At 40.6% G+C, this 14897-nt stretch overlaps 1 protein-coding gene across 1 annotated transcript in view; it reads left to right on the top strand.

The window, feature by feature from the left end:
• Positions 1 to 14897, top strand: part of LOC127416510 (adenylate cyclase type 1-like) — an 83364-nt gene that overhangs the window by 15002 nt on the left and 53465 nt on the right. Inside the window, exon 5 of the mRNA XM_051655918.1 lies at positions 13243 to 13370. Within this exon, the coding sequence (XP_051511878.1) occupies positions 13243 to 13370 (128 nt within the window). The remainder of the gene's footprint in view (positions 1 to 13242; positions 13371 to 14897) is intronic.

The following is a 14897-nucleotide window of genomic DNA, read 5'->3' as shown; positions in this document are numbered from 1 at the left end:
CTGTGTACTTACATCACTAGCACACAATCAACAGCGAGAGAGGAGCAGGCTATTTTATTTATATGACATTTTTCGCACACTGCACTCCAATCTACATCTTGTTGTAATTCTTCCTCATGATCATGCATCATGTTTTCATGAGCTGAATTGGAGGCTAAACACTATTAAAGTGTGATGAGGCTCACGCTGTGCATGTAAGCCATTCGCGCATCACAAGCCGATCAACTATTTAGCCCTTTTTGGTGAATCGCACCTGCAAAATCCTAAATTTTTATTTCCAGGTTGAGTTTATATTTAAAATAGACCCCACAATGTGGGTTTAAGTTTTCTCTTTTAATGTAATTTTGAGTGTGACTATGGGTTAAGGAGGGTGTACCTGTATGCTGGGTTGGAAATCTCAAGGATTAATAGTGGTGTTTTCCTTATTACACCACGTGTTGTTCTGAAAGCAAAAAGAAACAAATGAAACACAGAATGTAGGCTGTCATCCGCACAGTCTGTCTGAAGCAAAGCGGGCGCGTTTACTCGCATGATTAACTGAACGTGAAATGCTGCCGGCTCGTGGTGCGCTTGCATGTGCTGCACAAGTCTACTGGGTATACTGCAGACTTGTCACATTTTAACTTTATGTTTAGCCTCCCATTCAGCTCATGAAAACACGCTGCATGATCATGAGGAAGGATTACATCAAGATGTAGATTGGAATGCAGGTGCGGAATTTATATAAATAAAATAGTCTACTCTCTCGCCGTTGCTGGCGTGCCAGTGATTAACCCTCAGCGTGCCAATGCTGGCACACATTCCATAGGTTACTGATCCCTGGGAATCAATACGTAAATGGATTAACATTCAATTATTAGCTTTAATTTACCTTGGAGCAAATGTAGGTGTCGTTGAAGATGTTATATGTTCATTTGGGAATGAGGGCTGACACAGTTTAATCCATAACATGCTCTTCTCTGACTTATTTAAAGATTATTAAAAATAAAAAAGAAAGAAAAACCTGCGGGTATCCTCTAAGGGTAACTCATGTCACTATTACAAATTACCCAGCAACAACGTGTTTTAATTTTTTTTACAATTATTTTGATAAAATCCTGCTTAAAAGTACACAAACACACATTACTTCCATAGGCTGTCACTGGAAAATAGCAAACGCATGTCAGAGTAATGGCGACAGGGCAACAGTTGTTAAGACAGGATTGGTCAGAAGCTCTTTTAAGGCTTAGCGATGGGTCAATTTAAACTTGACTGATTAAAGACCAATGCCCAGTTGCAAGAAACCCTTAAGTTAAGAAAAGCATTTAATTATAACTGTAAGGTATTGTCACTAAAGTTTTCTTAAATTAAGGGGTTTCTTGCAACTAGCAGTTGGTCTTGACTAAAGTGGACTTGATTCCAAAAAACAAAACAAAAAAACAAACAAACATATTTTTAGATCATGTTAAAGCTAGTTTATCAAGATGGCCCAGCTAATGTGCATGGACATTCTCAAATTGACTGACAGGTGATGTCTGTATCTGAAACGTAATTTGGCTCTTTTACTTTTAAGGCGAGACTTTCTTTTTCTACATCCGCTATATTTGGGTGTTTCAATCATTTTAATACAAGTGCTCTGTCTCAGGCTAAATAGTCTCTGTTTTAGGTACCTTGCTATGGTCTGGGGTTGCTGTGGTGTTCTAGATAATTGCTAGGCATTGCTAGTATAAAGGTAAATCAGTAGCAAAGCTCAAGAGCTTGCATATTTGGATTTGAGAACTTGTACAATAAATATTTGTACTCGTAAGTTGAAACTTACATGGACAACACCGATGTAAAAACTTGTAAAATAAAAATTTGAAGTTGAATGTTGCATTCTGCAATCACAGACAATAATTCAAAGCTTGTGTTGTGTTCTGAATTCACAATTGCAGACAAGTAGTCACAAATGTGTAAAATGACATTCACACATATATTCAACTACAGACACAAGCTTGCGTTACACATTAACTTTTGTACTTTCATTAATTTTAGCAGTACAACCACAAATCGGCACTTATAACCGCTCAAATCTGGCACTGCAACTTTAAATCTTCACGCCTTGACTTTTGCAACAAATTTTGCGAAAAACCTGTAGCAAAACTCACTTCTACACTTGTAAATACTGATGCGACAGAGCAAGACCAGTGTTCAGCGTGAGAAGATGAGGGAGCAATGAAGTCCTTTTATTAGTTGATGCCTAGCCAATGAATGCCACCAGTGCGGATCGTGTTTACTGGGGATGTGAACAATTTCACTTGCCTTTTCAGCAGATTCGTTCAATGTGAATTTGCCAACTAGCAAAGAAAAGACGTTTTGCACATTATAAAAATGTTTTGGTAACATTACTATCCCGCTTTGTTTCACTGTCTGTTCTAATGAATTTGACACAGTTTAAGAGAGATTTTAACTGTTTCACAGGGTAATGTGGTTACCCATGTTAACATGGGACATTGGTTTGAATGGGAACTGGCGATTACACTTGTCAGAGCAGTAAATCGCAAGTGGAATTATTTTATTTGCAAAATTAAAGCATCATAAGCTGAAATGTCTCAATAATTAGCCTATTGTGGCAGTGGGGGCATGGTCAAGCATCCGTCCAGAGAGAGAGAAAGTGTTAAGGGCACTTGCACCTGAGCTAGATTATGTTTAACACCTGTTTCTAATTCCAGTGAGCATGGGGAGAGCGGCATATAAGCAGCCATGCCACCAGCAGAGAGAGAGAGAGAGAGAGAGAGTCTGGCACAAGGAAGGCCATGGTGCTCCTGAAGCTGTTGCATTCATTCTGTTGTATTTGTTAAGCTGATGTGTTTAAGTAACTACAGGCCTGTAAAAGCTAATGGGTTTAAGTGACTACGTGCCTGTGAAGCTGATGAGTTTGTGAAGTTGAAAAGCACTGAAGTGTCCAATTAAAAGTCTTACCTGAGCCTGGAAAAACCTGCTTCCCTGTGTTCTCCTTCGCTTCTGCTGTGAAGTTTGTTACACTGGTGCCGAAACCCGGGATCCTGAAGTACGCCCCATGGAGTCCCTCTGCCTGGGCCGGTCTGCTGGAGTTGTGGGGATCCGGGACACTTCCAGGACCAATGCCCTGTGATGGAGCTGGGGACGGTGGTCCGGATCCCCGACACTCCGCAGACTGCCCCCGATCGAGTCCGGTAAGTGTCAAGGGGGGTACTCACCAAGCATTGGTGGACACGGGTTGTAATCAAACCACTATCCACCAACACTTGGTTCAACACGAGGCTTTGGGCACAGCTAAAATGGTCAGGGTGAAGTGTGTGCATGGAGATATTCACAGCTACGCTGTGGTTACCCTTGTGATCAAATTCAGGGGAACAAAACATAGAGTGGAGGCCGCGGTTAGTTCCCGCCTCACCCGTCCACTGATTTTGGGGACTAATTAGAAATGTATTAAAGGGAATATGCGCAGATGGGTCCTGCAAAAAAGCAATGAGATGTGAGATGTGCGATGCTCTGGCAGGGGAGGCGGAGCCAGGGCCATCTTCATCTGCTCCACGTCAGGATGACAGGGCTGCAGCCCCTCCCGTCTTCAGGGGATTTCCCGAAGGGGATTTCCCTTTGGAGCAGTCGCGAGACGAAACCCTCAAGTATGCCTTTGACCAAGTGAGAGTGATCGATGGTCAACAACTCAAGCCGGGTGTCACACTTTCATATCCTTATTTCACAATTATAAACAAGCGGTTGTATAGGGTGACGCAGGACCCTCAAACAAAGGAATATACAACCCAGCTCTTAATACCGCAGAGCCGTCAGGATATGGTGTTCCAGGTGGCTCATTATAATCACATGGTGGGTCATCTAGGGGAAAGAAAAACACTGAACCCCCTAATTGCCCGTTTTTATTGGCTGGGCTTTGGCGGCGATGTCCGCAGGTGGTGTGCGGCATGCCGCAAATGCCAGCTGGTAAATCCACCGGCCACCCCAAAAGCGCCATTGCGCCCTCTTCCGCTGATCGAGGTCCCCTTCGAGAGAACTGGAATGGACCTCGTTGTGCCATTAGAGTGGTCAGCACGCAGACATCGCTTTGTATGCGTCCTAGTGGACTATGCAATGCGATATCCGGAAGCAGTGCCTCTGTGCAACATCTCAGCACGCAGTGTTGCGGAGGCACTCTTCAAAATAATCTCCCGGGTGGGGATTCCGAAAGAAATCCTCACCGATCAGGGCACAACCTTTATGTCATGGACACTATGCGAGCTTTCCGAATTATTGGGCATTAAATCAATCCGCACCAGCGTTTACCATCCACAAACAGATGTCCTGGTGGAGCAATTTAATAAAACCCTTAAAAATATGATTCGTAAGTTCGTGCACGAGGATGCTAGAAATTGGGACAAATGGCTCGATCCCCTGTTATTTGCAGTACGAGAGGTCCTGCAAGCCTCCACTGGGTTTTCCCCATTCAAGCTGCTGTATGGGTGGTGCCCGCATGGAGTGCTTGATGTTATGCACGAAGCTTGGGAGGAGGAACTTTAAAACAGTAAGAATGAAATTCAATATGTTCTTGATCTTAGAGAAAAACTCCACACTTTGGGGCAACTAACACAGGAGAATTTGCTCCAAGCTCAAGAACAACAGAGCCGACTGTATGACAGGGGAACTCGGCTGCGGGAATTTGCACCGGGAGATAAGGTACTCGTATTTCTTCCAACATCGAGCTCCAAATTACTCGCCAAGTGGCAAGGACCCTTTGAGGTCACACAACAAGTGGGGGATCTCGATTATGAGGTAAAGCGAACCGATAGAGGGGGCGCACGTCAAATATATCACCTCAACCTCCTGAAATAGTGGAGGGAGGCGGTCCCTGTGACGTTGGCTACGGTAGTCCCGGAGAGGGTGGAGTTCAGGCCGGAGGTGAATACAAAACACAATAATTTCACCCCGGTCACTTGCGGAGACCACATCTCACCGTATCAACTCACAGAGGTTGCCAAGTTGCAAAAGGAGTTTGCAGATGTGTTTTCCCCTCTACCGGGTCGTACAAACCTCATCCAGCACCACATCGAGACCGAGCCGGGGGGTGGTGGTACGTAGCCATCCCAATCGATTGCCCGAGCACAAAAAGAAAATTGTCCAGGAAGAATTGGATGCAATGCTCGATATGGGGGTAATAGAGGAATCCCACAGCGATTGGTCCAGCCCGGTTGTTCTAGTTCCTAAGAGCGATGGGTCTGTATGATTCTGTGTAGATTGTAGAAAAGTCAACGCGGTGTCTAAATTTGACGCATACCCAATGCCTTGCATTGATGAGTTGCTCAATTGGTTGGGCACTGCTTGATTTTATTCGACACTGGATTTGACAAAGGGTTATTGGCAGATCCCCTTGACACCAATTTCCTGTGAAAAAACAGCCTTCTCCACACCGTTTGGATTACACCCATTTGTGACGCCTCCTTTCGGTTTGTTTGGAGCCCCGGGTACATTTCAGCATCTCATGGACCGAATCCTCAGACTGCATTCGGCTTACGCCGCTGCCTACTTAGATGACATCATCATTTACAGCAATGATTGGCAGCGGCACGTGCAGCATTTGAGGGTGGTTCTGAGATCGCTGAGATGAGCGGGACTCACAGCAAACCCCAAGAAGTGCATGATTGGGCGGGTGGAGGTATGGTATTTGGGGTTCCACCTGGGCCACGGGCAAGTTCACACAACTGCGTACGCTGTCACAGACTGTCACTCAACCCAAGTCCATCACTGCTGCAACATCAAGCTCTTCTAAGTGAAACACTTTCTTCGCTCTGCACAGTGAAAAAAGAATTTGTCATGCAACACCATTTTACACCAAGTAAAGCAGATATTTTAAGATTAAAATTACAGATCCAATTTAAGGCAGCATGCTGATCTAATGATAACGCAGGCTTGGTTATGGTGATGGTCAGTTTCAGGGTGATTCTGTAAATATGGGTTCTTATGACATCAGTTTTTAAGTGTACATTTTTAAATCTGCAGCAATATATCAGTGCGCTTTGTCCCGCATCCCCTATGTCATAAGCAATATTTAAACATTTACCCTGCGCCCTCACAGGGGTACTGGAAACTATCGCAGCTACTTCGGGCTGATTAACTGTATAAATCCACGTAAACATCCACATTAAGTGTAAATGCTTTTTCTCTGCTGAACATGTAATTGACAACTGGAGTGCGAACAGACAGCATTTCTTCGTGTGGTGCCCTATGCAGGCTACATACTCTGAGTTTAGGGAGTGGCGGTACTGTGTACAGAACTAATGATCTAAATTCTTTCGCCACTGAAAACTGTAACTACACTGAACTAACAACTAAAAGCTATGAAATAGCGAAAGTAGGCATTTTTATAACATGATCTTGCTTTGGTTTATATTTCAGAATTATATATAATATCCCTGTGGGACAGTGTTAACGTTTTCACTGTAATAAATACTAGAAAAGTTTCAAAACCTCTCTTCTTATTGACAAATTCATCCAGCTCTGACAAGATAGTTCACCCAAAAATGAAAATTCTCTCATCATTTACTCACCCTTATGCCATCCCAGATGTGTATCTCTTTTTTTCATCTGTTAAACACAAACGAAGATTTTTAGAAGAATTTCTCAGCTCCTTTGGTCCATACAATGCTGGTGAATGGGTGCCAACATTTTAAAGCTAAAAAAAAAAAAATCATAATCAAAAAATCAGCATAAAAGTAATCCATAAGATTCCAGTGGTTAAATCAATATCCTCAGAAGCGATATGATAGGTGTGGATGATAAACAGATCACTTTCACCCTCTTGTTTTGTTTTTGGTGATTTACATTCTTCTCATATCACCCCCTGCTGGGCAGGGAGAAGAACTTCTAGCAAAAAATGACTTAAATATTGATCTGTTTCTTACCCACACCTATCATATCACTTCTGAAAATATAGATTTAACTACTGGAGTCGTATGGATTACTTTTATGGTGCCTGCATTTGCTTTTTGGAGCATTACAATTTTGCACCCATTCACTTGCATTGTACTGACCTACAGAGCAGAAATATTCTTCTAAAAATCATAATTTGTGATCTGCAGAAAAAAGGAAGTCATACACATCTGAGATTGCATGAGGGTGAGAAAATGATGGGGTGAGAAAATTATGGGAAAATTTTCATTTTTGGGTGAACTATTCGTTTAAAGTGATAGCTCAGCCATAATTTATATTCTGTCATTTCCCTACCCTCATGTTTTAAATGGTCAGCACTTATTTAACCTTAGCGGTTCTACAAAGCGCTTTACACTGTGTCTCATTCACCCATTCACACGCCAGTGACAGCAGAGCTGCCATGCAAGGCACTAGCCTGCCATTGGGAGCAACTTGGGGTTCTGTGTCTTGGGACACTTTGGCATGTGGAGTCATGTGGGCTGGGAATTGAACCACTAACCCTGTGATTAGTGAACAACCTGCTCTACCACCTGAGCCACAGCTGCCCTGGTTTGTTGCTGGGTTTGTTGTTCCAAACCTGTGTGACCCTTAGTAATCTGTGGAACACAAAATAGGTTAGAATGTTGACAGAATGTCTCGGTCTCTATTCACTTAACAAATATATAAAAAAAAAAAAAAACATTCACTGAAAGTAAATGGTGACCAAGGCTAACATTCTGTCTAAAATCTCCTTATTGTGTTGCATGGAAGAAAGAAAGTCATATGGGTTTGGAACAACATGATGGTGAATGATGACAGAATTTCCATTAATAATAATAATAATAATTCTGTAATACATGTTAAATGTGTATTATGTAATGGAATGTAGGGAGTTAACATCCATTATGTAATTTGTGAAAGTAACAAGTTACTCACTACTTGAGTACTCTTTTAATTGGATACTTTCTTACTCTTACTCAAGTAATTATTTATATTAGCACTTTTACTTCTACTTGAGTAATTATTTTTTTTAAGTAATTGTACTTTTACTTGAGTATAGTTTTTGGCTACTCTACCCACCTCTGCTCTTAAACAGTGTCAAATTCATTAGAACATACATCAATGAAACAAAGAAGGTTAATAATGTTACCAAAAAATTTTTATAACGTGTAAAACACCTTTTCTTTGCTCCTTGGCAATTCACATTGAACGAATCTGCTGAAAAGGCAAGTGAAATCCCCAGTAAACACAGTCCACACTGGTGGCATTCATTGGCTAGGCATCAATCAATAAAATTACTTCATTGCTCCCTACCCTTCCCCTGCTGAACACTGGTCTTGCTCTCTCGCATCAGTATTTACAAGTGTACAAGTGAGTTTTGCTACAGGTTTTTCGCAAAATTAGCTGCAAAAGTCAAGGCATGAAGATTTAAAGTTGCAATGCCAGATTTGAGAGGTTGTAGGTGCCGATTTGTGGTTGTACTGTGAAAATGAATTGAAGTACAAAAGTTAATGTGTAATGTCTGTAGTTGTATTTATGTTAATGTTATTTTACACATTTGTGACTACTTGTCTGCAATTGCGAAATATACAACAAATATATATTGTACAAGTTCTCAAATCCAAATATGCAAGCTCTTGAGTTTTGCTACTGATTTATCTTCATAGCTAGGTTGTTGTTGTGGTTTTATTAGTGGTTTCTAATTGTTTACATATGACAAAATTATCTGCATCTGTCTCTGTATTCGGATAGAACTGGGTATGGGAGGGGCTTAAACTGGAAGTGCATTAAAACTAAATGAAATGCCCATTTTTAAATGTTACTCTTACGTTTATAGTTTCTATTAATAAAATATGCCTTGTGTATGCCTTTCATAATAATAATAATAATTATTATTATTATTTTACAATTATTATTTAATGAAATGATAATGATAAAAAATTCTTACCAGATGAAGCTGAATTTGTTTGCCATATTAACTGTGGTTTAAATTAAATGTTGTTAACTTTGGTTTCTCCTGGTATTTCTGATATTAATATCTGCCTGAAACAGAATTTTCGTTCATCTGTTCATATATAACAACATTATTCTGGAGGCAAGTGGTGTCAAGCAAAATGTGAAATTCAAGCACACATTTTGCAGTGAATAATAAATACAAATTCAAGCATTAAAAGAAATACAATAAATCAACATAGCCTACAAACAAGTGAAAGTCCCGTAAGTCTATCAGCAATTTTAACGTTAGGACACTATTATTAATTAAATAATAATAATAATAATGGTAAAAATAATAATAATAATGTTAAATTTATACAGTGCCTTTTCAGAGCTCAAGAACACTTATCATTCTCAAATTTAGCACAGTTTAAAGAAGAACCAAAAAAAAAGAGCAAGTTTCAGTTTCAGCATTTTAACTTTTTAACGTCTTAATGTGATAATTACCTTAATCGCAGATGTGAATATAAATGTGGTCAACTTTAAAAGAAGGCTAGATGAGCTCCTACGTGAAATCATCACTTCAGGTCAGGAATTGAACATCGCACTCAGGTCTATAAATAAATACATAGGAATCACGTATGAATTGACAAGCTCCAGATGCGCACAATTTACAGAGACCACAAATGGAGTCGAGACCGTGGCCATCTGATCTGAAATCACACTGTGCACATTTTCATTTATAAGATTTACACAGATTCATAAGTTTGTTGTAATTTAGAATATGTTCATTTTTCAATGTCACTTTATGCTTGTGTTTCTTGGATTATCAGTCAAATTAATATTTGTTTATATTATACGGATTAATCTGTTATTTGTTTTGGAGTCATTATTCGTGCCATTCCGAATAGGGTATTTGGCTTCGGCCACATCCCTAATTTGAGGTATGATGTTTGCCTGCAGTGCTAGTTACTCACCAAAGTTTAAAACTTAGAGTTAGGGGTTTGTTTAGATCCCTAATTCTAAATTTGACCAGTAATAATAGTGCTGCTTGCCTTAGTAAACACCAGTAAATATTTTAGCAGCCCTGACAGTACACGGTAAATTACAGTAGTCATTGTTTTGATACTAAAAGGTGAGCATCCCAGTGTCTTTATGTAGAATGACTGTACATTACAGCTGCAGCATTAACTAGAGGCCTTTGATTAACTTGGATCATGGAATGTAAATTTGTTGCTTCACTAAGTTAAAGCTGTGTTTGAGGATTGGCAGATATGTGCAGATGTGGGTCAGTGTGCTGATATTATAAAAATATGAAAGTAGATTAGCAAAACATTTTTGCTTCCACAATTTTCCATGGCTCAGTTTTACTTGTTATCCCCAAGTCAGCTAGTCTGAATCAAAGCTAAATACAGTCTGTTCTGAGGAAAAGTAAAGTTGGCTCCACACTAGCAGACTCAGAACAACTCAATTTGGGTGGGTTAGTGACTGTTTTCGCTGATCTTGCCCTCCTAGACAGTGAGCCTATCACACTTACCGATTAAAAACGGAGGGAAGGTGTCACACTAAATGACTGACTTTGACTTTTCTCAACGCTTCACTGTCACGCCCCATTTTCACAGCCAGTCAACCTGAAGCTTTTGAATACACAGGTATTTTTCAATATTACTCCAAGAGTCTGCAGCATCTGCTATGTTTGGTTGTTTGTTAAAGACATGCACTATTGAAAATGCATAGCAAAAAGAAATTGCATCCTTTTCTTTCACACATTTATTGTCACATTGTGCAAAGAGCTGGGCAACAAACGTGTGTCATTTGGTAGAAAGTGAACTATTCAAAAGTATATTAAAGCACCATGAACTAAAATAAAACAAAAGTATAAACTTGTAAGGTATACATATTTATACATAATGTTATATAAATGTAGACTACAATATATTTATATAATCTAGAGCTGTATACAAATTTAAAGCTTACAGTATGTTTACGTTATATAAAATAATATAAGACTTTTTTACAATAAGAATTAAATGTAAAAGGTTTTACACATTTTTCAGCCGCAATGCAAAAGAAGTGATTGTGAAGCTTGAGTAACTTTTCTTTGTGAAAGTGTGTAATTGTTTATTTATCCAAGAAATAAGCTTGGTGACAGAATCTGAGTGCAATGAAAACATTCACATCAGCTTGACATCTTATCCGTTCTTCAGTAAAAGAAGCTCACTGGTCACTTGATGAGAACACAAGACCCCGTCTCAATGACAGAATCAAACAAATCGGATGCATTTTTTCAGTCTTTGAAGCTATTAACTCAGCAGGGAGTCTGGACAGTCAAGTGATTAACACCTCCCGCTGAGATACGCTAATGCATGCTCTGTCTCCCTCTGCCTGGCCAGTGATTATGTTAATTGTTACTCATGCTCATCTTTTTACTTTTGAAACGTGGGAAAAATCCTATGCAATGGCTTTGTACACACAGCAGTAAAATATGCAGTCCTTAATTGCATCAGTAAATGAAAACTTTGAAATGAAAGAATCAGATTTTTTTTTTCTAATGCTGTTTCCACACCAATAGGTATCAGTATAAAGTCCAAGACCATTGTTGTATCGACCAAGTGAAACAGAAACAAAAATTTCTTCTCAAGGCAACCTCAAAAACTGAGAGGCTAAACAATTGCTAAACAATTGCGACACTTTTGTGTGTGGTATTTCTAGTTAATGCAAGTGCAATCAGTGCTAAAATAGTGATGTGTCATTATCAGTCCTTTCTGTGCAAACTCGACTCATTTCTATGTAAATTAGGCTCATTATAGATTGTGCTTTATGCACAAAATTCCATTCTACTTGCCCGGCAAAATAAACATCTCTATTACAGCCTGAGTTTTATTAGATGTTTGTGTACATTTTCTATTGATCATGGCAGCAGAACTTCTCAAATGATGATCAAATAATGGAGCATTGTAACCTGGCATATATCCATGTTTCCTGTGCAGTCAAGCACACTTTGGCATGTTAAAAAGATGATTCAGGTGTCTGGATCACAGTAGTGAAGTGATGCTCTACACTCCCAGCAGAATGTGCCAGATAAGGCTGGTCTGCTGCAACCTCTGCTATGTAGCGCTTAGAACAGGCTTATAAGATTGAAATGATGGCATGTGAATTGCGTTCATCACAGATTTTGTGGCCATTTGCACCATTGCTAGTTCTGCATAATACCTTAGTGAATTTTGCGCAATGCCGTAACTACAGGCAGTGTAGGGTGCCTGTAGAAGGGGCCTGGGCCTTTCGCTTGGGGTGAAAGTGGGGCCACCCAAAGGTGAATGATGAAAACCACTGCGGGTGTGACGTGAGAACAATCGCTGTCCTGACAGGTTGGTTGCGACTGGGGTGGATATCTGATATTATGTCAGATATCAGATTCTATATTACCTGGTTGACGTGTGATATTTATCAGCTGCATCATTCAATTAAGGCTGAAACGTACTCTATGCAAGTACATGAACACAGATGTAAGCACTTTACCACCACATTGCCAAAGCACTGTGCATTCTTGCGTTTCTGAACAGTACGTCTACGCCATTAAACTGGATGTGTTATTATTCTGGTAAGTTGCTATAAATATATTGACCTTATCTTACTTGCCCAGATATATTATCTTCAAAATGTTGTTTTGCCATGACATTAGCTGGCTTGAAAGAGAAAACTGTAGAAGCAGACAGGTCACACCAATCTTGCTTTAGTGCCCCTTGTGACAGCATTTAGAATGCAACGCATACTTACGCTGTGTAATGAATTGCGGACTGACACATTTTGGAACGCAACTATGCACAAAATCGAGCTTGTGAAGCTAGAAGCATCTGTGTTAACACTTGTGCAGTGTAATTTTCGGCCTTTGTCCTTAACTCAAAATTTTACTTGTTTTGTGTGTCTCTCTCCAAAATTACCTGCCATAAGCTTCCAACCGGACTGCGATGCTCCTCACTGAATGATACCTATATCAACTTGGTCAAAGGAGGGATAAATCTCTATTAAAAAAATGTACTACATAGAAAATGAATTAACCACTTAGAAAAGCCTTCATCGGCCAAAATCAAAGGACAATGCATCTACGTGTATTTCCTCAGTTAATTCGGGAAGACTTCAAGGACTTTAACACTAAAACTTATAGTTCATACAAAATAATTTTGTTTAACCACTGACCTACAAAACTTAGTTGGTTTACTAATTTTAACCACTAATAGTTCTAAACATAAATAACTAATATTGGCATTATATTCATTCATTTTCTGTTATAGCATAATTTCATGTACAGCTGCTTTGAAACAACACCTGTTGTGAAAAGCGCTATACAAATAAACTAGACTTGACTCTTGAAAAGCTTCATCATGTCTTTGTGTGTGTGATTGGCAGGAAAACCATTGCAGAAGGATTAAGATCTTGGGAGACTGTTATTACTGCGTATCAGGCCTGACCCAGCCGAAAGCAGACCACGCTCACTGCTGTGTGGAGATGGGTTTGGACATGATCGACACCATCACGTGAGTGTGGACCATTTCAGCACTCTTGTGTTGCAAGTATTTGTGGCCTCACACAGGTGCTAGAATACCCCCCCCCCCCACACACACACACCCACACACACACACACACACAAACACACAAACATACACACACACTTCCTGTCTCACATTAGCGTAGATCTCCTGCTTTGTGTTGGTAGCAAACAGAGAAGAAATTCCTCCTGCCAAATCCCCAACTCTCTCTCTTCAATCATCACAGCCGGCATTATAGAGAGGGATGAGGAGAGAGTAAGAAGCTTTTGAAAAAGAGGCTAAAAAAATTACTCTAGTCCTCTTTCTAATATTCGGTGTCTTAGTAATGAAACGGCCCAAGCGTGACTGATTGTGGAAGCACCAATGACACTCTGAGTCACACCTCCCCAATATAAACTACAACTACCTGCAGCTACCTCATTTTTGCTGTCTTCCCTGTGGAAGATTTGGAAGCAGCCCTCTTCAGATGCACTGTGATTTAATGTTACAGACCGCAGGGTGTGCTGTTGGCCTCACTAATATCTCTTCCAGCAGCAACCATAGTTTTCTCAAAGAGGTCTCCCATCCAGGTACTAGCCAGGCTCAACCCTGTTTGGCTTCAGCTGGTGATATGCTGCTGGCTAATGTTCAACTGCTTGACAACGGAGCAACTGGTAACTTCCAAATGCAATAGATCTTTTCTACAATCTTGTTGAGTGGCTATTACTACGATATTGAGGAGTGAACTAATGCATCACAGCGAGTTTATCTCTGCTATTGTACTCTCAGCACTTTTCAGTGTTTTCAGTGACTCTTTTGCGGTGCTCACAATGCTTCAAAGAGAAGGAAAATAAAAAAAGAGTTCTTCTCAGCTTGGGTATTCTTTGTGTAAGTTTTCACATTGTGGTGGACTTACCTCAGGAGTATGGCATCTAAGAGTCCAGTGGAAAAGGCCACCCTCCCTGTTCATGTGCATGCGGTGCATGGATCTCCACAAAAGATTCTCATCCACTTTGCATCTCGTGTCTGGGTACTAAACATGCACAGGCCACGTTGTCCAGCCCTGAGAACTGCTCTAATTGTTCTTCCTTCTCGACCAAGACCCAGGAGAGAAGGTTGAGGGCTGCAGTCACAGGAAAAAAGGACCCGTGTCTCTCTCCTGAGAAGGCCAGAGAAGAGACAGTAGAGAGTCCGCAGGCCCCGTCATGGGGCGAAATGATGGAAAGCGTGTCTCCTGTCCTTCCCCCTGCTGTTTGAGGATGCGCTGGTGGGAGAGGAAGATGATGAGGAGGACAAGATGGTTGTTCACCATCCTTGAGGAGGACAAAGATGATGAAGGGGATGCTATTTTGCCCATGGATCAGTCCTGGCCACCGAACAAGAAGGATAAGTGCTCTCCATCTCCGGTTCAGTCCGAGTTTGATTTAGCTGAGGTCTGTCGCAGGGCCGCGGCTAAAGTCTCAATTGACTGACCATCACAGCCAGCATGTGCAGGATCTTAAAGGAACTTTTATGATGGGAAGAAGCTCCCATCGG

The sequence above is a fragment of the Myxocyprinus asiaticus genome, chromosome 25 (genome assembly GCF_019703515.2).
Source record: "Myxocyprinus asiaticus isolate MX2 ecotype Aquarium Trade chromosome 25, UBuf_Myxa_2, whole genome shotgun sequence".
Lineage (NCBI taxonomy): Eukaryota > Metazoa > Chordata > Actinopteri > Cypriniformes > Catostomidae > Myxocyprinus > Myxocyprinus asiaticus.
This window is presented reverse-complemented; position numbering and strand designations above follow the sequence as displayed.